At 37.4% G+C, this 24240-nt stretch overlaps 1 protein-coding gene across 2 annotated transcripts in view; it reads right to left on the bottom strand.

Annotated features, from left to right (window-relative positions):
* The window catches only part of neurl1b (neuralized E3 ubiquitin protein ligase 1B), a 49334-nt gene that overhangs the window by 18143 nt on the left and 6951 nt on the right, over positions 1-24240 (bottom strand). Inside the window, exon 1 of one of the 2 annotated variants that reach the window (XM_051659044.1) lies at positions 8336-9227. The exons of the other annotated variant lie outside the window; for it this stretch is intronic. Coding sequence (XP_051515004.1) covers positions 8336-8366 — 31 coding nt within the window. The 5' untranslated portion in view covers positions 8367-9227. Of the gene's footprint in view, positions 1-8335; positions 9228-24240 lie in introns of those variants that run through there. 2 annotated transcript variants of the gene reach the window in all.

Genomic DNA, 24240 nt, shown 5'->3' with positions numbered 1-24240 from the left:
AAGGAGCACTTCACTGATTTGTGTATAGGCTGAGGAGAGATGCGAACATAAACTCCTCTTGTGAAACAGAGCGTGCTCTTTACTGCCCTCCAAATATAGGCCTGCACTATCCAATCAGAGCTATGGCTAACGACAATGCAACTGGCCAGTTACTTGACTCCAATCTCCAGCACACACACACACACACACACAAGAGGCCATAGCTCTGTCTATACCATTAAGTTCCAAAAATGTTTAAAAATGTCATGACTACATTAGCCGTGTCTTTCTAGAAATGAGTGAATAGTACTATAAGCACATCCAAACATTAAGGCAGGTGCACGATCAAAAAAGGACAAAATTCATAAAACAAGGAGAGAACAGCACACTGCTATAAATGCTCCCGTGTAATTTAATAGAAAAGACAACGTTTCGACTACTGAATCTATTTATAATGTTAACTGCTGCTTTTGTAATGCATTTTTGATGCTGTGATGTTAGTTTTTTAGGATTGGTATTATTATTTATTGTAGGTCACTGTTGATTGTTTTAGATAGGATAATTAACTTTTTGTATGTCCTCATTAGATAATTGTTTGCTGCCCACACCCACTGCCAGGTGTGAGTATTATTATCTGTTTTTTACTGCCTTACAAAGACCCAAGTGGTCGAAACGTTGTCTTTTCTATTAAATCACATGGGAGCATTTATAGTGCCATTCTCTCCTTGTTTCTAGAAAATAGTCCAATATCTGCATATTGACGCAAGGCTTACTGAGCATGTCTGACCACAACCTTTTTGATGGGTTCATTCTTATGTTGTCCAGATGTACAGCATGTAGGTTGTACTATTTTCAAGCCTAAGATGGTTTGCTGGTCTTGGCTGGTTTAAGATGGTCTCCCAGTCTGACCAGCACCCAAAAGCCCTCTTAAACCAGTCAAAAATCCAGCCTCACCAGGCAGGGAGCAAAAAAAAAAACTTTCACAATTGTCAGTTTTACTGAATCCTCCCTTGTTCATATTACTCAAAACAATTATAGATTCAATTAAACTTAAATTAACTGAGTTGTTTCAATGCTTTCAAGCTTTACTAAATCTATGTAGTATATGTGTTGGGACTAGGGATGGGCATTTTGTTCATTTTGTCTGCTTGAGTACTCAGTGTAATTACTCGAATACTCATCGGCGACATGTACATAGCTGTGATACGCCTTTGGCTGCTGCATTGCGCCTCGTTGTTCCAGTGTCTCGCCTATTCATTATTATAGGCTGTTAAAATGTACTCGGTTACAATAAGTACAAAAGGTGGCATAATCAAAATCGCTGGCTAATTCAATGAAACAATGATCAGAACGTGCGTGTCTGTTCTTCCTTCAGGTTACCGTAATAAGCTTAGTAAGTGCGCACCACTGTTTCTGAACCATGTATCTTCAAACCATGGTTGGCATGACTGGAAATGCCATTACCATCGCATGTTTAAAACACCGTGTTAAGTTGAAAACAGTTTTGAAGACCCTACGTTCTGTTACATCCAGCTGCGCTCCAGTTGTTTGAAAGAAAGATTTCGCCTTGCGTGTGTGCGCACGCTTTTCTAGAGAAAGTCACCCTGCGCTCTGATGGAGTTGCTGTGATGGTTTATGCTGCCTCCCATTTAATTCTGAATTTAAAACTTGCTACTGGATAAATTGCAATGGAACGCCACCTTATATCATTCTTACAAACTCGTGCGGAAATCTTCAGGTCTGATTTTGCCAAGATGCAGGTGTGTGACGCCACGCAAACATGTCGGCACTGAGGGAGATTTACAGTCAATGATAAACTTTCACTTTTATTAAATAGCATACATTAATGAGTCAAAGTTTCTACATTACATGATAATAAAACTTGTTCAGCAAACGTTTGCAGAGACAGGTGTTCAAAACATGGCGAATTAAACTATCTTTTAATTATCGTAAACCTGTAGAACAAATGCTAACAATGCAGCATCGTTTATCAGTTCGGTTGCTATGAGACGTCTCTGTTGACAATCAAGGTACTGCTTAAAATCACAAAAATCACACGTAATCAATCTCAAAATTAAAAATAAGGCCCCTATTTGACACATTTATGTTTAGTTGTCATGTAGTTGTCACTGAATTTCGAATTTAGTGAAAAGTCATGTCATGCATTTTCATGATCGATCATTGCTGTCAATTCCGAGTACTCTGGTACTCGTGCCCATCCCTAGTTGGGACAACATGAATATATTTGTTTGGTTAACTGAAACTTTGGTTCATTTCTAAGTCCCAGCATGCTGTGCATGATACTCGATAGTGGGAAAAAATGTTTACAAATGTTAAAGTGTTATATAGACCTTATTCACAGCAGCGCCATCTTTAGAATGAAAACGAGGCTGTGAGGGATAGATGTACAGTCTCTTCAATGGGCTGTATTGCAGTTTAAAGTGTTTTTGGATCATTTCGTGGACAAAACATTGAAAAAATATCTGTCCAAGAACATTCTGTATACAAAGAACTCCAAATTATTCATTGCTTCGAAGCGCTAGAAACACCACACACTGAGGACATCTGCTGGTCACAGGTGTGTAAATGCATTGGGAAGACTTAAGTCAAAAGCAGCTACAATCACACAATGCATTGGAAATTATGTTCTGCCCTGTATTTTTCATATATTTTTCATGGTTGTCTACGATATCCTGGAATAAACAGATCTAAATCTTTGCAGAATATGTAGACCTTAATATATAAGTTGGCATTTTTATGATTACTGTTTTAAAATTATTTCAAATGCCAAACTTTGTCTTGTATTAACACATTTTAAATATATTCATGCTTTGACTGATTGTGCAATAAACCTTTGAAAACAAAACGTTATGGTAATAAGCTCCACTCAGTCAATGTGGGACACGAACTCAAATATCAAGAGGCGAGAGTGTTAAACACTACACTACGCAGAATTTCTAGCATTGCAAAATTGGGTGTACTAAATAAAAAAAGAAAGTGAAGTAGCGTTATGTACAATAGTCAAAATTCCAGATTCACTTTTTGTAAAAAACTAATAAATCTCTTTAAATATCCTTCTCTCAAATTTCTTTCATAAACACAACATTTTGATTGTTTTTTTTTTCCTGTGGAAACACAACTCAAGGTGATCGACAGGGAATTTAAAATGACTAAATTCAAATCAGCAACTCTTGTTGAACTGACGCGAGATAAGTAACATCCTTCATTTAAGGCTGATTCAGGGTTTCACTGTGGGATGAACGCCCACTAGCGTAACCGCGAAACGTTTCAAAATGTTTCGAAACTGTTTCAAAACAGTATGATGTAACAAAGCCTTGTTTTCTGAAATCACGAGACTTGACCGGTTTGATATCCGCTCTGAAGCACTGGTTCGAAACAAATGATTCGTAAAGGTTTCAAAGTTTCATGAAGCGTGTTTCGAAATCACCCATCACTACTAGATTTAGTTGGGTTTACTTAAAAGTGCTTACCTAAAGGTAATATTCGCCTTTTTTTGCCAATGTGTGAATGGCTTGTAACACAACTTAAAAAATGAGCCCTTTCCGGACTTCCTAGGTTGCCTATTAAAGCCTGTAGACTGATTTTCATGCGAAGGGAGCGGGACGCTTTTGCCGGGAAACTCCAAAGGATGTGACGTTTATGCGCGCTCCCGAGAGCCTTGCCTCAGACAGTAATAGCTTCTCTTCCGCTATTCAACACCGACAACAAACTGCAACACTAGGTAACGTTATCTTAGAGATGGAATCCAGCAAACGTCTGGCTCCCAGTACAACACTATCTCAGTGTAAGCCAAAAAAAAAACATTTATCTACTGAATCCCATCTGGCTAAGCGGGAACATGATTCTGGTCGAGCGAAAACTAGAGTGAACATTTAATTTGATTCCTGGAGGGACATTTATTCGGTTTTGATGATCGAAACCGACCTTGAATTGGCGTTCTTTTTATTGGACAGGTAAACTTACATAACTGCAAAGCATGTGAAATATAGTGCCATAAGGATTGATCTGTGTCATTTTAGCTAACTTGATCTTGCCTGCTAACGCTGATGAATTGCAAGCTACCTTGCTTCGTAACTTTCAAACAATTTCAACGATCTTCTCTTTATACTAAAAATCAGGTATACAGGATCAATTTAAGCAAATACGCTGGTTTCTCGATTTGTAGTACAACATATGACATACAAAACATACAATAGTGCAGTAAACTGTCTGGTATAGTTCGGTAGTATGTAGCTGTATGTTTGTATCAGTATGCTATGTTAGCTGAGAAGTTGTTTTAGTTTAGTCTCAAAGTTTGTAGTAGAACAATCATAACTGTGAAATTTTAATTATGCTACCTCATCTGTCAGCATGATGTCGGTGAATCACGCTCAGTCTCTTTGTACGTTACGTCATTGTTTTGTTCAATGCTCGCTTGCTCGTGTCCCTATGGAGTGTGCGCACGAGCACGAGCAACAAGTAGCTGGCTGAAGTTCACTTAACGGCAACAGGTGTCATTAATAACAAGGGTTTCTGAATCTTACATACTGCACCTTTAATTCAATTAGGCCCCCTCTACTTGAAGTATTTAAATTGAGATTACATGGTTGTTTTAATTCAAGAAAACTCATTTTAAACATGTGGAACCACTGTCCATGATTGAATCATGTTCTGCCAAAAAGTTTTTTTTGCTTAGGCTGGTTTACTGCAGCTGTTTTCTGGGTGTGTTAGCTCTAAGATGTGTCCCAACACACTTGTGATGCAGCCAGCTGGGCAACAGCATCTAATAAATCACCAACAAGAAGAGAGAAAAACATTAAGATGGATGCATTTAGGGCTGCAACAACTAATCGATAAAATAGATTATTATTTATAATGGAAACCATCGACAACGAATTTCATTATCGATTAGTTGGATATACTGTATGCCGTGAGCACGGAGAAGCTCTGTCAGTGACGTAGAGAAAAGCTGAAGCAGAAAAAACTTGACCCAAGTTGTTCGGCACACAAGAGCACTTTATAAACACTTCAAAGAAGATCATAATAAGCATACAGTTTAATGTGGAGCAGTTGCTGCATCAGGTGTTTGAAAGAGTACTTGTGCTGTTTGATGTGCTTAAGAGTTGTTTCTCTCCAGCACATGACTTACATTTTACTGCTGTTTTCTGTTTTATAATTTATACATATTATCAATTCAAAATCAGGTGCGCATTTCGCAAAACTGTTTGTTTTTACCACATGTGAATCTCCGTTAAACTTCACTGAGCGAGCGTGCACATCCACATCAATCAAACCAATCGCAATGGAGAAAGGGAGCGCCATCATTTTGATTAAACACATGCAACATCATACCTTGATTTTAGTTTCAATGTAATCAGTTGTGCAGCTTTCATTGATGTCACGCTGATGTCTCAGAGGTCAAAGTGTGCGGTTTAAAGTGTTTTAATTAGATTGTTTATCATTTGAGCGCATATAATACAGTGAGCACTGGGATGAGACTTTTCAGCTCGAGAGTGAATCTGCACTGCGTTTACAGATGTCTGTACTGTATTAAACTGTATGTAATGCTGAATATAAGACATAATAATGCTAAGGGTCCTGATATTTGATCATCCTGATAATGCAAAATGTAATGTCTGATTCCAGTAGTAAATTTATACCATGGCAAACATTATTTTACTGGATAAATACACATATTTTTTAAAAGAATAGTTTAGAAAAAATTAATCAGCGTCAATACTATTTTAAAACTTTTTTAAATACTTCAAATGTATGTAATAAGTGACAGTGTACAAGCATATGTATCTAACATAATTATGAATTTTTCAGCTGGGCAGAATTATTCATATTTCTATTCTAGTGTGGCCATTGCCCTCTGCTGGGCTGATGTTTTGTCCCACTACATGCCTTATGGATCATTTTACTCTTTAATGGACAGTACTTTTTGTTCTACAAAGTTTTACAAGTAATGAAAGGAACTGTTTTGCATTTGTACTGAAAGTAATAATAATAAATTCAATCTTAACTTTTCATAATTCAGGCATTGTTCAAAGTTTTGTGACAGTATAGAATCATGAATTCAGTGATGTAAATCAATCCAAATCCTTACACCCTTAATCATTTCTGTTTTTAAAAAAATCATATTTTAGGGGGCCTGGGTAGCTCAGCAAGTACTGACGCTGACGTAGCAAGTATTGACTCCTGGAGTCGCGAGTTCGAATCCAGGGCGTGCTGAGTGACTCCAGCCAGGTCTGCTAAGCAACCAAATTGGCCCGGTTGCTAGGGAGGGTAGAGTCACATGGGGTAACCTCCTCGTGGTCGCTATAATGTGGTTCTCGCTCTCGGTGGGGTGCGTGGGGAGTTGTGCGTGGATGCCACAAAGAATAGCGTGAAGCCTCCACGTGCGCTACATCTCCGCAGATACGCGCTCAACAAGCCATGTGATAAGATGCGCGGATTGACGGTCTCAGACGCGAAGGCAACTGAGATTCGTCCTCTGCCACCCGGATTGAGGCGAGTCACTACGCCACCATGAGGACTTTGGGAATTGGGCATGCCAAATTAAAAAAATAAAAAATAATAATATTTTAATAAAATACAGGATAATTAAAAGAAAAATTATCTGATTAATCGAAGAAATAATCAAAGAATAATCAATTATAAAAATAATCATTAGCTGCAGCCATAGATGCATTCATGTGTTTTCCAGACCGTTTGAAAATGTCCTGTGACCTGTTCCAGCATTGTGTCCATTAAATGACACACCCAATCAAGGACGGTTTCTGAAGACTGTTAAATTTCAAGCATATTTAATAAAACATAAGACACAAATTAAAATTTTGTCCAGAAATAAATCAAGAATTAATCTTTCTGTGGTCTTATATAACCTGACTTAGATTGTGATTAACAACATCACTGTACGCTGAAATATTATCCAGTTTATCCTTTTAAATGCAGCCTTGTTGTGTACATATAAAGTCGCCTATACAATACTTTTGTGAACTTTTAAATGCATTGGTTCTGGAGGGTGGCGACTGAGCACACAATGAGAAATAATGGGAACCAGATAGAGCTTTATTATTTGTGAATTTCAAAACCAAGAATATTCTAGAGGTCAATTAGCTCCAGTACTGCCACTGCAACTCGTGACTCATTCCCATAAACCTTTTGATAAATGCATGCACACTTTTGAGTTTAACATGTGCTGAGCATGTGCATTTTCTTAGAAATTATCAGATGTCTACATTGTGCTGCTACCAATGAAATATCTCAGTAAACCTAGTTTTGATCATCAGTGAGACATATTTACTCTTATCAAAAGGTCTTCTAGAGTAGGGTCTAGTCTGAGACCACAAGTGAAAATTCTGTTGTTTAGCATACTTTTCAAACTTAGATTAAAAATGTACAAATTACATTATCAGCATAACCATTTCAGTGACAGGTTAATATGAGTTTGAGAATTTCGAAATATTTGGTAGCAATGTAGCCTTACTGAGCACAGTTCTACAACAATGTGCTCTAAACAGCAGGCAGATACAATAAGTTCACTTAAGGGCCCTAGACCCCCCTAAATGCATTATTTCAAGATTCAGCATGCCATAAACAAATTTGCAGGGTAAATATAGGCTCTTAACAGAAATTGTGTGTCCACGCGGTTTGCTTGAGGCATTCTCTGTATTTTGTCTGGGAGATGGAGATGGTGACAAGTGTGCACAGAACAAATGTAGAATTTATCCACAAAAAAGAGCCATGACTTTTCCCACGGATCTCCACTCAAAATCTGCTCTGCAACTGCGCCTAGTTCATCATCATCGTCATCATCAACTCTTGTGGTCTTTTTAAATGAGGGCTAATAAATTAGCCATCTCTCATTAGATAATATAATTATCTGTTTGGTTGATCAAAAGCATAAATGGCATATACAAACACTATTATCCATAGCCCAAAAGCAGCTGAACATTCATCACCAATTCACCATGCACTTGGAGAAACATGGAGCCCACCTCTCCAAATATTCACTATTCTATTTGCTTTGAAACCAACAACATTTTTAATTTAATATTAGCCCAAAACCTGACATTAATGGTGAAGCATTGCCTACTGTAGTAAATATCTTATACCAATGACCAGGATCTTATACCATAAATAAATTGAACATCACCCCTCAAATTCTCACTCCCACGCAGCGCGCACTGTCAGACCAATATAGTTCAGAACCACATAATATTGCGCAAATCAGTATTTGCACAATGTATCAAGACATTAAAACATGTTTACCCATATGAAATAATATAAAAATGCATCCAATTCTGTTATAAGACCAGATCAACCGATGCACCACCATTCTATCTCCTACCTATGAGGGGTTTGGGTGTTGTATTCCCCATTACTTCCAATAACTCCTCTCCCTTGGTGACAAGTGGATCGTGAATGCTGCAGCGCCCGGTCCGTCCATTTATTTTCAAATACACGGAATATTCTCGCAATCACAGCTTTGTGAAATCTCTACGCGTTGGTAAAGAACTGAGAGTCGCAGCGTCTTCATACTATCATGCACACTTCAACCCATTGGCGTCTATTGGTGCATTGGCCAGCCAAACATCCCCCACGCCTTCCCAACGTACAACCCATCAACACTGGACGCGACGCGATCAACTAGAACGCTCCTGCCAAAGCAGCTGTAACACTGCAAGCCCGCGACGTCTACTCGAACAGCCCGAGGGGGGCGTTCACAAAAGGGACGTTATTGCATTAAGGGTCCATTCACACAGGACGCCTTTTTTTCAAGGCGTCTGGAGTCACCTGCGGTCTGTTCGATTAGTAATAGTATTCGTGTACAACCTTTTGTTGTAGCGCAATGACGTGTTCGGTGTGAACGGCCACTAAGACTCGTAACGGAATGAAACTGAACACAGGATCTTGAAACGCTTCAACTTGACACGACGTCTTAAAAACGCAACGCTAATGGCGCGAGGTGTTGTTAATAATAGGCTAAACAAAATCAGCGAGACGCAACGCTGCATGTGAGTACATAGTAGACCGGTTTAAAAAGCGCTAAAAGAACGAAAATATGCTTCCTTTGTGAACGCCCCTGGTGTGTTATTTAAATATTTGAATGCTCTGATAAAGGAGTTCTGGATTGTGACGGATGCGACGCAAGTCACGCGACAAACTAGAATTTGCAGCATAGACGCATACAATGGGAGCGTGTTTTGTCGCGTGGCGACCCTGGCTGTTAATTATTTCTCTAAAGCTCTTATAAAAAAGTACTGTTCCCGTTAGTGTTGCCACCCGTCCCGTATTTAAAGATAAAATTATTTATACCGTATTTAAACTGGTTAGATGGCGTCACGGTGAAATCATTCCAGATCGCCAATTTAACATTGATATAAGTTGGAAAAAAAAGGGACCGTCTGAAAAGTCCACGCATTGTGCTAAAACGTGCTAATACTGTGGAGGGTGTGGTAAGGGACCGTCTGAAAAGTCCACAAATGGTGGTAAAAGAGTTTTTTCTATATAAATGTTCAATAAGATCAAACAATGTATGAATACAATCATAAAGACAAGTACAGGTGAAGGAAAAAAAAAATAAATAAAATAAATAAAAATTATATATATATATTAAAAAAAATAATAAAACCATCCAAAATGTATACATAAGATAAAGAAGACAAATAATTGAAAAAATTAAAATAAATATATTTTTAACATATAAATGATGCATTTTTTCATGGGTGAGGAAAGTTCTAATTTTAGCGTATAAGAAAGGATATACAATTTTTATTAATAACGCATATTAACTATTCATAAAAACTAGTCATTAAACCATTTATGTGTCTCTTATTTGAAAACTTCAAAAGTGGCAACCCTAGTTCCTGTTCCAGGGTACAGTGATATTGGGGTTTGGTGGTACAAGATGGTGGTATAACATTTATATTTCATTTATATTTCAAGGTATTTAGTATATGATCTACTTCAAAGAATACCATGCTAAAAAAAACATGGTATTGCCATGTTAAATGTCCAAAAAATACATAGTACCATGGTATGCCTACTTTTTGATACTTTTTAGTAGTCACATCAAATAAATTGACTAAATAGGCTAAATGTTTACAGTCATGGATCAAACTAATATTATTGAAAATAACTAACATTCAAACTAAGGTTTTGGTTCTTAAACACAAGCTAAACATAAGGTCACTGAGGAATCAGTCATTATTTAAGCAATACAACTTGTTTCATGTAAATCAAAGTTACCAGGAATTAAATTACTTTATTCTGTTTATTTGTCATGCATTTGTTTCCATCAGTCTCTCTGGTTCCAGAAACTGATGGATTTTTTTATTGCAATGTATAACTTTGCCTCAACATGCATCAACAAAAAGTCCAGCAGACTTAATTTCTTAGGCTTCAAAGAAGAAGAAAAAAATCTAGAAAGGCAAAAAGTCTATCTTGATTTTTCATGCCTATAGAAAACTGTTTGAAATAATTCAAGTCAAGTCATTTTTATTTGTGTAGCGCCTTTCACAACACACATCGTTTCAAAGCGGCTTTACAGAAAATGAAACTGTAATATCTATAATGAGTCATCATAGTGTAGTTTGATTAAGTATGATTGGGAATTGTGTTTAAAAAGAAATAATTAAATCGTAATTGTATTTAGAAACCCAGTGAGCAAGCTGAAGGTGATTGTGGCAAGGAACACAAAACTCCATTAGATGTTGGTTAATGGAGAAACATAACCTTGAGAGAAACCAGGCTCACTGTGGGGCCAGTTCCCCTCTGGCTAACCAGCATGAATATAATGCCAATATTACTTAATTATGTATAGTGCAAGTCATGATTTAAAATTATTAAACTAAGTAAGTGTTAAGGGCCAGTGTTTATACAAAGATTTTGTAAGAACAAATTGTGGGTAGTTTTGAAAATGACACAAGCCCTTATGAGGAAATCCCCTCTCCAAGCCCGCCCCCATCCTCTGTCCTCATGACCTTGACTGTTGGGATCTTTGCAAGCTGCTTCCTGTCTTGTGAACTGTAGCTGTCTCTAAGGAGCCCTGTCCAAACAGACCTAACCCATGATTGCCGGCCGCAAGCCAACGTCTATTAAATCTGCCCCAAATCTACCATGGAGAGCTTATCCTCACATTATGCACAGCATGTCACCTGGTGTGACAATTCAGACAGTTACAAGGGCCATGTTCATTCCACACCATGCATATGAAATAATCTCAAACTGCTTAGAATGGGGTTTTAGTTTTGGTTGATGTGGCAAAGTATGACAATTAGGGTGTGTTCACACTTGTAGTTCGGTTCTCTTGGTTCACTTGGTCTGGACCAAAAAAGAAAATTATACATTTAGTCCTGGTTCACTTAGCGTTCACACTGCCATTTTTAACACCGAACCTAAAGATACAAAACAAAAGGCATAAGGATAAGGTCACCACCTGATTGGACAGCTTTTATTTTGTGACGGAACTTGCCGAACATCCAAAACAATGCTGGCTGCTAAATGTGCTCATTGGATTTATGTATATATGGTGGTATTTTTACCAGCTGAGAACAAATGAAGAGCTAATAAAATGTGTAGAGTCAAAACAGCACCAGGAATTCCTCCGTTGCACACACAAACGAAGATATGCTGCAAGGAGACGGCAGTTCTTACGCCTGTACCGAACTGTAATGGGCAGCATAGCTCCTATGATGAGAAGAACCAGGTATGCTTGAGCATTCTGTCCTTTGAAATCAAAGATTCAAGTACAGTAGGGTCGCATCTTGTGATATCACATCCTGTTATTGGTCCGTTTAGATGTCTTTGGTCCATGCGTTCATATATCAGTCAAACCGCACCAGAGTTCGTTTGGAAGCGGACCGAGACCCACTATTCAGGGGGTCTCGGTCCACTTGTTTGGTGTGCACCAAGGTTCGGATGGCAGCGTTCACACTTGTTCAAATGCACTGCACTAACAGAGCAATAGCACCAGAGTTCGTTTTAATCGAACCAAACAAGTCCGCAAAAGTGGGCGCAAAAGAAATTCTGTTGGATTATTAATGCACTTCTGGTTTTGGAATGCAAGTTAATTCTTATAACAATCCATATAAAAAAAAGGATATCTTGCAGTGCACTGTAATATTAAAGCTAAATTGCAATATAAAGTTCAATAAATCAGATAAGGTTTGATGAAGTTTAATACATTTAATAATATATTGATATGTACAAATAAGAAATAGTGACCCTCCTGCAATGCTCATTGTATGTAAAGGCAGGGCCAATGCACAATGGAATTCTTTGATGCGTTTGTCACAATTCTAAAAGGAAAGGCGGCAACAACTGTGGTTTACATGGGAGGAATGTTTGAGGCGGAGACTATTTGCACAGTAAACAAAATATCACATGAATAAAAGCTCTTTGTTTGGGATAGAACGATATCTTCTAGAATTGTCGTGGGATGAATTCCATTAGCTACTCCTGCAAAAATGCAACAAAATGTTTTTTGGGGTGAAATGTAAATGTCATGTCATCTTATGGAGTTTTGTGTTCCTTGCCACAGTCGCCTTCAGCTTGCTCACTGGGGTTCCAAATACAATTATTATTTACTTGATTTTTATGCACAATTTACAATGGGGTGGTGTGCTTAATTGTCATGAAATTGTCAAAATGTAAAAGAAAATCTTCTTTAAGCAAAATACAATTGATTTTCTTTTGAATTTGGGCTGAAATATGACCTGGAAATGATCTTAACAGGTTTTGTGAAATTCACCCTCAAGCTAGTTAATGTCTTAATTTGCTATTAATTATACTATGTAAGTTAGCATGCAAAGAAAAAAAAATCACTGTATTTATTTCTGTCTTTCCTGAACAAAATTTTTTGCCCAATGTGACCACATCAGTCTGGACTGATCCTCAATTTTCAAACCTTTTTCTGAACATTATTGTCCACATCCCCTCTCCTCTGGGAACAGCTAACACACATCTGTCAGTCTGATTCATGAATGTCTAAGAGCCATCGGAATGGTCACGAATGGCAGTCAGGACAATGTGACTCAACAAAAAAGGAAATGTATGAAATAACATCTCTATAAGACAATGCTGTATTGGGTGGACATCAAGAGAGCATTGTTTGGCAGAAGACTAAATTTGCGGCAGCAGTAGGCATAAGATTAAGGCTGGTGTGCACCTTAGTTCAGAAAATCGCTTTAACACCAACCGAACGTCCAAATGTGAAAGCGTCCAAAATTTGTAGGAAAATGGTGTGTATACCAAAGCTACCCTAAGAACAGAACTCTTTTGTCAGTGCAAAAGCATTATGTTCTTTTGAGGGATGATGCTGTCACACTGTGGTTAGACTTGGACTATGGTATCGAAATTGCTGCCATACGGTGGAGTGACTAGTCCTTGGACTGCGAAGTGTTACATTAGCACTTTTCTAATTCCCATCAAGTTTCAAAGACACAGAAGAAATGCTAAGCAGATGGCCAACTGGGAGGACTGCATGTGGTTGTCTGAGCAGCAGGGAAATCTTGTCCAAACCCCAAACTCACAGATCTAATGACAAAATGAGTCATAACCACAGTCGGAGAGGACTGTTATCAATGCATGTGTAAATAATAAAAACACCATTTATAATCCAAATTAGATTATACAAATAATCTCTGCAATATGATTTCACTCTGATACAGTCTTTGTTTCCTGTGGAAAGATACGTAGTTAGGATGTTAGTGTGAAGTCCAGCAATTGTGAGCTGAGGAATGTTATATAATGTTGTTATATATTCATCATTACAAATTTTATTTGTTTGACGCACAAGATCTAGAGGTAAATAAACTAGTTTATTTAACTTTTAATTTTTAATATATTTTTGTTTGTTATTTATTCATTTTTATTATTAAAGGTAAAAAAAATAATAAAAAAACAAAAAACAATTTTCACTGTTTCATTATAGCTTTAATGTGTAATTTATGGCACCTAACTGAATTACAAAAATTATAATTGTTGCCACAAATTTTCCCCAAACACTCGCACCTTCTGCCACTAGTTAGACAAACAGGTAGTCCCACCCCAAACTCACACCACTGGTTGAGCCAATGTTGCTATTTCGGGCCTCTCAAATAATCAGAGCAATTTTGAAAGAACCGCAGTATTATACTTTTCAGGGAAATCTACCTACAAATTGCGTACTTTTAGTTGACTCTGAAAATTAAGTTGGGCAATACCACCACTCCCTATATGCATTGTACACAGTCTGCATAGGGCATCAATGTATATCCTAGGGTGGAAGCAGAAATTCCACTGGCTGCCCTTCCTTACACGTTATGCATTATTCAAAGACCCGATAGCAGTCGCGGAACATAGACGATCGCCTCGTTACACAGATCGCAGAACTGGGCAACAATTTGGCCTGTGCCGGCCCTGAAGCTGTGATAGGAAGAAGTATTTGAACAATAATAATAAATTTTTTTTTAAACAAGTAGCTTTAAAGTCATTTGTACAGTAATGTTGGGAGCATAACTAGTTTAAGTTATTTGGGGTTCTCACAGCTGTCTGGGTGGATTCATGTCAAACTCTTCTCTTTGCATGAAATCACACAAAGGACACATTCTTTCAGGCTAGAGTTGCATGTGCTTAAATGAGCTGGTTGCTGTGGGGCTGTGGCATACTTAAACTGTCTTTTTGAACGACTCAATTTTTAAAGCACAATGATATAATTTTGTGTTAGGTTAGTCAAATGAAAGTAGTCATCATGTAAAAAAAACCTATATGTCCAAATGCCGTCCCAAAATTTCCAATGAATATGTTGCTAAAGGGATGATATAAACTCAGTTTATAAGGTTCTATCTTGGATTGTGGTCAAATAAGCACATTCACCTAGTCAGTGAAGGACACGTCATGCTCTTGTGTGATTATTTTTGAATTTTTTTTAAATCATGCGTCTAATATTTATAAAAGTCAAAAGTTCTATCCATGTCTGCTAGCTCTATATCTCAATGCGGGTTTTGGGAGAGATAGAAGAACCAAATAGAAGGTCACAATATGACTAACTACAGTTAAGTCAGAAGTTTACATACACCTTAGCCAAATACATTTAAATTCAGTTATTCAAAATTCCTGACATTTAATCGTAGAAAACATACCCTGTCTTAGGTCAGTTAGGATCACTACTTTATTTTAAGAATGTGAAATGTCAGAATTATAGCAGAGAGAATTATTTATTTCAGCTTTTATTTTTTTCATCACATTTCCAGTGGGTCAAATTTTACATACACTTTGTTAGTATTTGGTAGCACTGCCTTTAAAATATTTAACTTGGGTCAAATGTTTTGGGTAGCCTTCCACAAGCTTCTCACAATAATTTTGGCCCATTCCTCCAGACAGAACTGGTGTAAGTGAGTCAGGTTTGTAGGCCTCCTTGCTCGCACATGCTTTTTCAGTTCTGCCCACAAATTTTCTATCGGATTGAGGTCAGGGCTTTGTGATGGCCACTCCAATACCTTGACTTTGTTCTCCTTAAGCCATTTTGCCACAGCTTTGGAGGTATGCTTGCGGTCATTGTCCATTTGGAAGACCCATTTGCGACCAAGCTTTAACTTCCTGGCTGATGTCTTGAGATGCTGCTTCAATATATCAACATAATTTTCCTTCCTCATGATGCCATCTATTTTGTGAAGTGCACCAGTCCCTCCTGCAGCAAAGCAACCCCACAACATGATGCTGCCACCCCCATGCTTCACGGTTGGGATGGTGTTCTTCGGCTTGAAAGCCTCACCCTTTTTCCTCCAAACATAACGATGGTCATTTTGACCAAACAGTTCAATTTTTGTTTCATTAGACTAGAGGACATTTCTCCAAAAAGTAAGATCTTTGTACCCATGTGCACTTACAAACTGTAGTCTGGCTTTTTTAGGGCAGTTCTGGAGCAGTGGCTTCTTCCTTGCTGAACAGCCTTTCGGGTTATTTCGATATAGGACTTGTTTTACTGTGGATATAGATACTTGTCTACCTGTTTCCTCCAGCATCTTCACAAGGTCCTTTGCTGTTGTTCTGGGATTGCTTTGCACTTTTTGCACCAAACTATGTTCATCTCTAGAAGACAGAATGCGCCTCCTTCCTGAGCGGTATAATGGCTGTGTGGTCCCATGGTGTTTACACTTGCGTACTATTGTTTGTACAGATGAACGTGGTACCTTCAGGCATTTGGAAATTGCTCCCAAGGATGAACAAGACTTGTGGAGGTCCACAATTGTTTTTCCTGAGGTCTTGGCTGATTTCTTTTGATTTTCACATGATGTCAAGCAAAGAGGCACTGAGTTTGAAGGTAGGCCTTAAAATACATCCACAGGTACACCTTCAATTCAGTACACCTCCTATCAGAAGCTATTTAGCTAATTATCTAAAGGCTTGACATTATTTTGTGGAATTTTCCAAGCTGTTTAAAGGCACAGTTAACTTAGTATATGTGAACTTCTGACCCACTGGAATTGTGATATAGTTAATTAAAAGTGAAACAATCTGTCTGTAAACAATTTTTGGAAAAATTACTCGTGTCAAGCACGAAGTAGATGACCTAAACGACTTGCTAAAACTATAGTTTGCTAGTATTAAATCTGTGGAGTGGTTAGAAAATGAGTTTTAATGACTTCAACCTAAGTGTATGTAAACTTCTGACTTCAACTGTATAATCCTTATAGTCAACCATATCTATACAAAAAATGCCTTGTAAGTCTATCTGAAGTGCTTGTAAAGATGTACAGATATACCATCATTAAACTATAATTAATCCAAAACTGTGGTGTGGTGGGCCTGGTTTAGTGGTAAACTTAAAATAAGGTATTTATTTGAATGAAAAGGTTTATTTTAACCAGATCACATCATTAAAATTTACAGCCTAATTTGGGAAATAGCCCCTAAGGATTCTGGGGCAAACCAGTCCCTCGAGCAAGGCCCAAAACTTTTAAAACATGACCTTTAAATATTTCACAATATATTTGGTGGAATTAAAATCTCAAATCTTGTCTCGCTTGTGGTTAAAAGTGGGCTGCTTTAGTTTATGTGATTAGTGGTTAACTATGCAATCATTTATACTCTCCTCTTTATAGTTCACTTGTAACTTATTTCCCCTCATTTTCCTAAAAAAGTAATCAATGCATAATATACTATCTAATGCATTTAGTTGCATTAGCCTGGCAACAACTGAAGTTAACATTTTTGTACCTGAGGGAAAAAAAAGGTCAAATGTAGCTGCTGGATGCAAATTGTAAACCTTGGCCTAATGTTAAAAAAGTGTGAAATGAAGAAAATAATTGTTTTAGAGTCTAAATTATATTTAGATTATATATATATATATATATACTGTACATAAACCATTGCATAAAATATTGCAATCCTGGTAAAAAAAAAGTTTTGTCAGGTAACTTGTAAAATGTGTTTCATATGGAGACATCTAAACCAACTGATTTTAAATTAAAAAAAAATAATAATTTAACCAGCAGACACCAATAAAAGTAAGTAAGGTTTAGATCATGTAAAAAAATTAATCTTAAAGAAAACAACAGCACATATCCACCTTTTTACAGTGAACAAAGTTACATTTTACAAGAATCAATTTAAATCTAGGAAGGTGAGTGCTAATATACATTGAACAAGATAGAAACTTTTTATTTCAGAAAAGAATGATGCAATGGATTATTGCACAACCAATGGTCATCCACTGGTAGGTCGCTTCACATATCCTGACTGGCAAAAACCCCAAATATGCCCAAAATTCTGTCTTAAAGTCTTAAATATCAGGTTGAATTTGAGAAGAGTATCAGATAATTCATTTGACAAGCAGTAGGTGGTTAAGTATCGTGTTCTTTAGAGTGCCATTACACACAAATAAACAGAAGATAGTGTGAAACTTGACAACAGAAGTCAACCTGCCTCACAAAACCGTAAGGTCAACAAGGGCCAAATACCAAAGCAATATTGTAACGACTGTCCTAAAGTATTTATTTATTTATTTACTTTCCATGTAGAGGAATACAAAACTGACCTGAGTTTGAGTGTGGCAGACCACCTGGGGAAGGAAGGTGAAGGTACTACATAACCAGCTTACCACAGTACCAAAAGGATATTAAAAATCAGATAGTTCCGATTCTGAAATCTGATTGGATGAGACACATTTACACCATTGTAAAAAAGCCAATAACCTTTGACTGCACTTCAACTGAATTCTATATTAAAGTTGATATGTTGTTTGTCAAGGGATAATGTACAATCAGCTGGTCAGAATAATAAAAATAGACACCAACTGGTTGATAAGGATGCTCATGATAGTATGACGGCGCTTTAGTGCCACGTTAAAATAAAAGAAAAAAGAAAATTTAGAGAATAAAGTCATATAGTATTATGATAATAAAGATGAAATGTTTTGAGAATAATCTCATAGCAAGGCTTTTACGAGAATAAAGTCATAAAGAATAAATTTGTAGCATTATGAGATGAATGTAAAAATTATAAGAATAAAGTTGTAGCATTATGAGAATAAAGTAGTATATTGCGTGAATAAAGTAGAAATATTTTGAGAGAGTAAAACAAATGACATTATTATGACAACGATAGAACGGACGGCAAGCCAGCAGCTTCATTAATGCAATAGATGGATGTGGAAGATTTAGTTAAATCATACTGTAGGATAGGATTTAGCAACAAAGATATCCTTGATCTTTTGGTTCTTCAGCATGGAATTATTATTAGTATCCAGACACTGCAGCGGTTTGGTAGGGAATTGAATTTATTCAGGAGAAAGAACCAGACAGACATTTGTGCAGTACCGCTCAGCATGGGTAATGCTTGGTCTGCTTTTTTGTTGGTTTTTGCTCTCAAAACAACAGTATTACTGAGGGGATGTTACCACATATAATGTCTTGAAATGAGCCCATATAATTCACAGAAGTTCCAGATATTTTTCACTTCACTTGAGCCCTTGACAGGCACCTACATGTTGAAAGCCCCAGTACTAATCCACATCTCATTCATGAACAGAGAGCTTGCAAAAACTTCCCTCAAATTCAGCTCGGCACATTGCATAGCCAGTGGGTTAGTGGAGTTTACTGTAAATAACACTTGGCAAGTTACTTGGCACTAAAACGATGCTGTATGATAGATAAGAGTACTCCAGAAGGCTATGTAATAATGAAATATATAACTTGGCAGAAATTTTTTATATTCCGATTATTATTAGTATTATTAATTTATGTAACAATTTCTTAAACATTGATGTCTGTTATAATATTGTAGTTGCAACTGTCTAAGCAAAAAGTCACAAGACGATCCATTGTAAAATCACTATAACGCACGGCCTCTCATTGTTTATTTCTTTAAAGGAAAACACCAGCTACATCAGAGAGCTGTCAATGGCTTCAAAATGTCGTGAGTACAAGGGATCAGCATGTGGTAGTTAGTGTGCACATATGGATCCCAGACACAAATGTTTCATTGCAGTCACTTTTCATCAAGAATTGGTAAAAAAAAAAAAAAAAAATGTCCCTGTGGATCAAATTCCTACAAAGCAAAAATGTTGGATACATTGTGGATGTGGAGTTTAAATGTGGTTCCATGGCATGTATATGACCTATGATGTTTTTATTTAACTTGCCTTTCCACTGAGACATGGACACCAACAACTAGCCCAAACCGTGGCATCTGATATCTTGTGGTCAAAGGTAAAATGTGGGAACCAGCATAGGTAAGGAATAACTTTCTTGCAATTTCTGGTTCCTCTACACAATGTAAGAGATTTAAGTGTTAGAATGCAAATTACTTCACACTGTTTACACATCTTTTTTTCCATCAGTTGAACTTCACATTCACAATAATCAACTTCCTCCATGGGAAATCAAAGTGCTGCTTCCGAATGTTCATGTACCCTGAATATCAACCCCATTCGCATTATGGCAAATTAGTGACAATCACCGTCCCCCATCAGACGTTATGGCATCAATTCAAACATGTTTACCATTCCCCATGGCGAAACTGATAAAGTGTTGCGTGTACAATCTCTGATACATGCGTTCTAGTACCATAGAAACCATGAAGTAAACATTTTCACTCTGAGACACGGGTTTGGGTCCTGTGGAAATGTAATCAGGATGTAATCACGCATAAACAATGGTGAGTGTGATTCGAAGTTTGCATTTTCACTCTAAAAACACAATTTTTACTCCACAAACAGTGTTTGGGTTAGGGGGTATGGTTACTAACACAAGCATCGTTGTTGACTGAATTACATCATTTACAACCAAAAATACAACTTTTGCCACCACACTGTGGACATTTCACTTCAACCTCACTTCCAGGTTCAGTCTGCAATAATTTCTGTCATTTCTAATTGATTTCATGAGTTAATTAAATTCAAAGACATTGGCAACAGTGGCTGTTTGGCTGAAATTATAGTTACTTAGATTTAAAAAAAAAACAAACAAACACCCTTTTAAGCCTTTTCAGAGCAAATACATAACCATCAAGAGGGGTACAAGCAAAAAAATAAAAATAAATTAAAGGTCCTGTCCTTTTGGACGACAAAGAACTGCTGGTAGTTCTCCCTCCTACTGATACAGCACACTGCTGTTATTGCAGAGAATTCCGCTTTTGAAAACCGGTGGAATGTAGCCATGTGTTCTAAATAGGGCTTACACATCGTAAGATTTAATGGGAGCCATGTGAATTTGAGATTAATGAGAGGTGAATTTGATCTTTTAGTAATACTGCTGTTTCTGCTGAGATTCAAGGGAACCCTATTTAACCCGTCTGCAATGTGACCAAATGATCTTTAAAAAGATGAACTACACAAACCAGAAAATTATTGCCAATACAAAACTCACTGCGACAATGATAAAGTGTTGTGGGTGGATGCCAGGTCCCTGTTATGCAGTTACTAGGGTGTTCTGGGTGGTTGATAGGTGGTTGTTTACTAGTCAAAAGAGTCCACCCACAAGTATCTATGATATTCTCATCTATGTATGTGGCTCGAAGGGCTAGGTATTGATACAGATTTCACGATTAGATTTGATTTGGATTCACAAGCTCTCAATTCAGTCCAATTCCAGTTTTGATTCGATATCGATTCATATGAGTATTTTCAGTTATAATGTGCCTTTTGCTTACGTAAGAATGAAATCCTCTCCCAGCTAATGCTATAAATTATACAGGGGACCTTTTTTGGCTTTATAAAATTTAACAAATCCATGTATTCAATCAATAAATAATATATTATATTTAAAAAAACAAATTATTACATGTTTATTGTTTAATTGCTTAATTTGCACTATTTAGAAGTATTTGCATTAAATTGTTGAACACGTGCTAAAACCTGTACTGTCTCTTTAACAAAACCAACATTTCTGTAAAGAGCATCTGTAGATGAGCACGTTAACAACAGAGTACTGGAATGGCTTTACCTCATCCGTGCTATGCATGATTAGAATTAAATGTTTATTTAATTATTATTTTTTTGATCAACAACTGAATGTAAAGAACAGAAAGGGTATTAAAAGAGACATTATTCAATGACAAATGGGTCGCGTGGATCTCGTCTTTGGACACACACTCCACGGAAAAACTTTTACTCTCAACACGCAGTGAAAGGATCTCGCTGCTGAATCCTCCACCACTATACTGCACAATCACTGGTGAGTGAAATCTAAACATTTGCCAGCCAGTTGCCAAATATATACATTTTAGCTGCATAGTGCGAATTTTGTTTGCAAATGCAAGTGATTTTCTCTCATTGTAGTAGAGGGTTGTGCATAGAGTAAAAGATCGATATTGAGATCATTCAAATGAAGGTCGCGATGCATCGGAAAATCAATATTTTTACCCATATCTAATGGCTCGGGTCCCTCTTTAAAGGTGAAGTGCCCCACGAAACAAAATGGCAAACACAATGTCATGCCACAAACTCACAGCATGTTGCTCTTTACAGTTTTGGGGGGAATCAACCTGCCAATGGCTTACTATTCTGGTTTCTGGAAGAGGATAAAGTATTTTAAAATTAAATGACACACTTTACCTCTAAATGCAAGTATCATTTGCAATGTCTAATTGCTTTGTACAAGCTGCACAATTTGAGATATTATTAATGTCTGTAGCACACATGGTGTGGAACAAGCACCAAAGTTAAGCAATAGTAAAAGTGATGCCTTAGCAAACATAACTACTTACTCCAAACAATATGGTTTCTGCATGGTTAAAAACTGAGAGACCAATCCTGTGAGATACTTACATGTTTTCAAAATGCCTTTACATTAACATATGTCATAAAACAGCAGATATCCATATAAATCAAGTTTTGCACATTTCAGTTTTACTTTTTTAGGCATATGGTATTTTGGTAAGTAATGTTTCTGGTGCAGTATCTCAGGTCTCACAGTCGAATGGGATCCCTCAAACGCTCTGGATCAAGACCACCGGTCATGCATCCCTCATGTCTGAGACCCAAGGTCAACAAACAATGTTCAAATGGGTGCTTTAGCCCAAAAATACCCTGCAATGTCTCTATCCCATGGAAAAAGCCATGGCCCTCCTCCCTTGAGGGCCCCTGTGCTCTGGTGACAGCTCTCAGGGTGTTGTTAACCTTGTGAAGGAGTTGGGCCAGTTTTGAGTTGCTTTAAAGAGTATTAAAATAGCATTCAAAGACACAGGAGGACAGAACAACTGTGTTATCTGGGGCTACTGGGATAAATACATCTGTAACTAGTGACATCACTGTTATGTGCATGCCCTTGTTCCAGGGTTTATACAACATTATACTTTGGCAGAATGTATTTGTCTTGTGCTGTTATATGTTAATAAAAAAAAGAATGTTATGTGACTGTGGCATACTGAAGTGCTTCTTATTAAAACGTATACATATCTCATACAGTTGGTTTCTCAATTTTTAGCCATGCAGAGACCATACTGAGTTGTCAGTGGTGTTTGCTAAGGCAACCATCACTATTACCATTGCTCATGTTCAGGGAAAGTGATTTGAAAAAACCACTAAAGCTAAGTGGACATGAATGATATCTCAAATCATGTTGAGTAGAGGTGTGCTATTACTCTTCTAAGTGATCAGACTTATGATTTTTTATCAAATGGAAAAAAGAAACAACTATAAACTTACATTGAAATATAGACACGATCTACATCTGGGCACCAGAATATCCGACATGATCACACAGGTAATCGACATGCTGCTTCCGAATGTTCATGTACCCTGAAAGTAACCTCATACTGCCAAGTAACTGACAAGCGGCGTCTCTCTCAGACATTTTGCATCAATTCCAATGTGTTCACCTTTCCCTGTGGCACTACTGACAATCACGGTGACATGGTTTCAGGTCTCATGGAAATCAGGACGTACTTGTGTTTACAAAAACAAAGGTGAGTGTGGTTCGGAGGTTGCATTTTTGCTCTAAAATTACATATTAGTTCTCAGGTTAGGGATTGGGTTAGGGTGCAGGGTTAATAAAATATGCATTCCTGTAGACTGTATTATGTCATTCACAAATATAACTCGCTTTTGGCGCCACCCTATGGCCATTTCACCTCAACAACACTTCCAGCTTCGGCCACTGGGGGCAGTGCACAACTATTTCAGCTGAACTTTCAGTCTCCTGTCAATGAATTCACAGTGGGATCAGTCTGCAATATCTTGGGAGTGCCCTCTTTTGATTTGGGCCAGTAGACACCTAGCAACCACACGAAACACCATAGCAACCCACTTAAAACCACTCAGAACACCTTAGCAACTGCTTAGTAACACCCTAGCATCATGGCAGCGATTTTACACTGGCAAGCACCACTTATATTTTGTTCAGGAAACCTAGTTATCTTTTCAAGTGTCTTTTGGTGCACTAGTGCTGAAATTACAAACTTCCATCTTAAATTTTCTCAAGTTCATAATAAAATGAGTCAACGTCATGTTTTCTGCTCACCTTTGGTATTGATTGCAGTGTTATAACCGATCTTTCTTCTTTTTGTAAACATTTACAGTTCTATTTGACTCAAAATGGACTTCATCATAGACTTTGTTGGTTACAAATGCATGTATGACCTATTCCATTTGTAGTAGATGTCTCCTGGAGAGGTGAACACAATGGCTGTAGTGGCCAACAATGGGATTGTGCATGCCATTGTTAGTGTTTTGGCGGTTTCTAAGGCGCATCGCATGACTCGCTGTAACAGCTGCAGCGTGTGCCGTTGTGGAAGTCTGAAGATAACTTGCTTGTTTGCTTGTGATTAAAT

This window comes from Myxocyprinus asiaticus, chromosome 27 (assembly GCF_019703515.2).
Source record: "Myxocyprinus asiaticus isolate MX2 ecotype Aquarium Trade chromosome 27, UBuf_Myxa_2, whole genome shotgun sequence".
NCBI classification, from domain to species: Eukaryota; Metazoa; Chordata; class Actinopteri; order Cypriniformes; family Catostomidae; genus Myxocyprinus; species Myxocyprinus asiaticus.
Note: the sequence above shows the minus strand (reverse complement) of the source record. Positions and strands in the feature narration are given on the sequence as shown.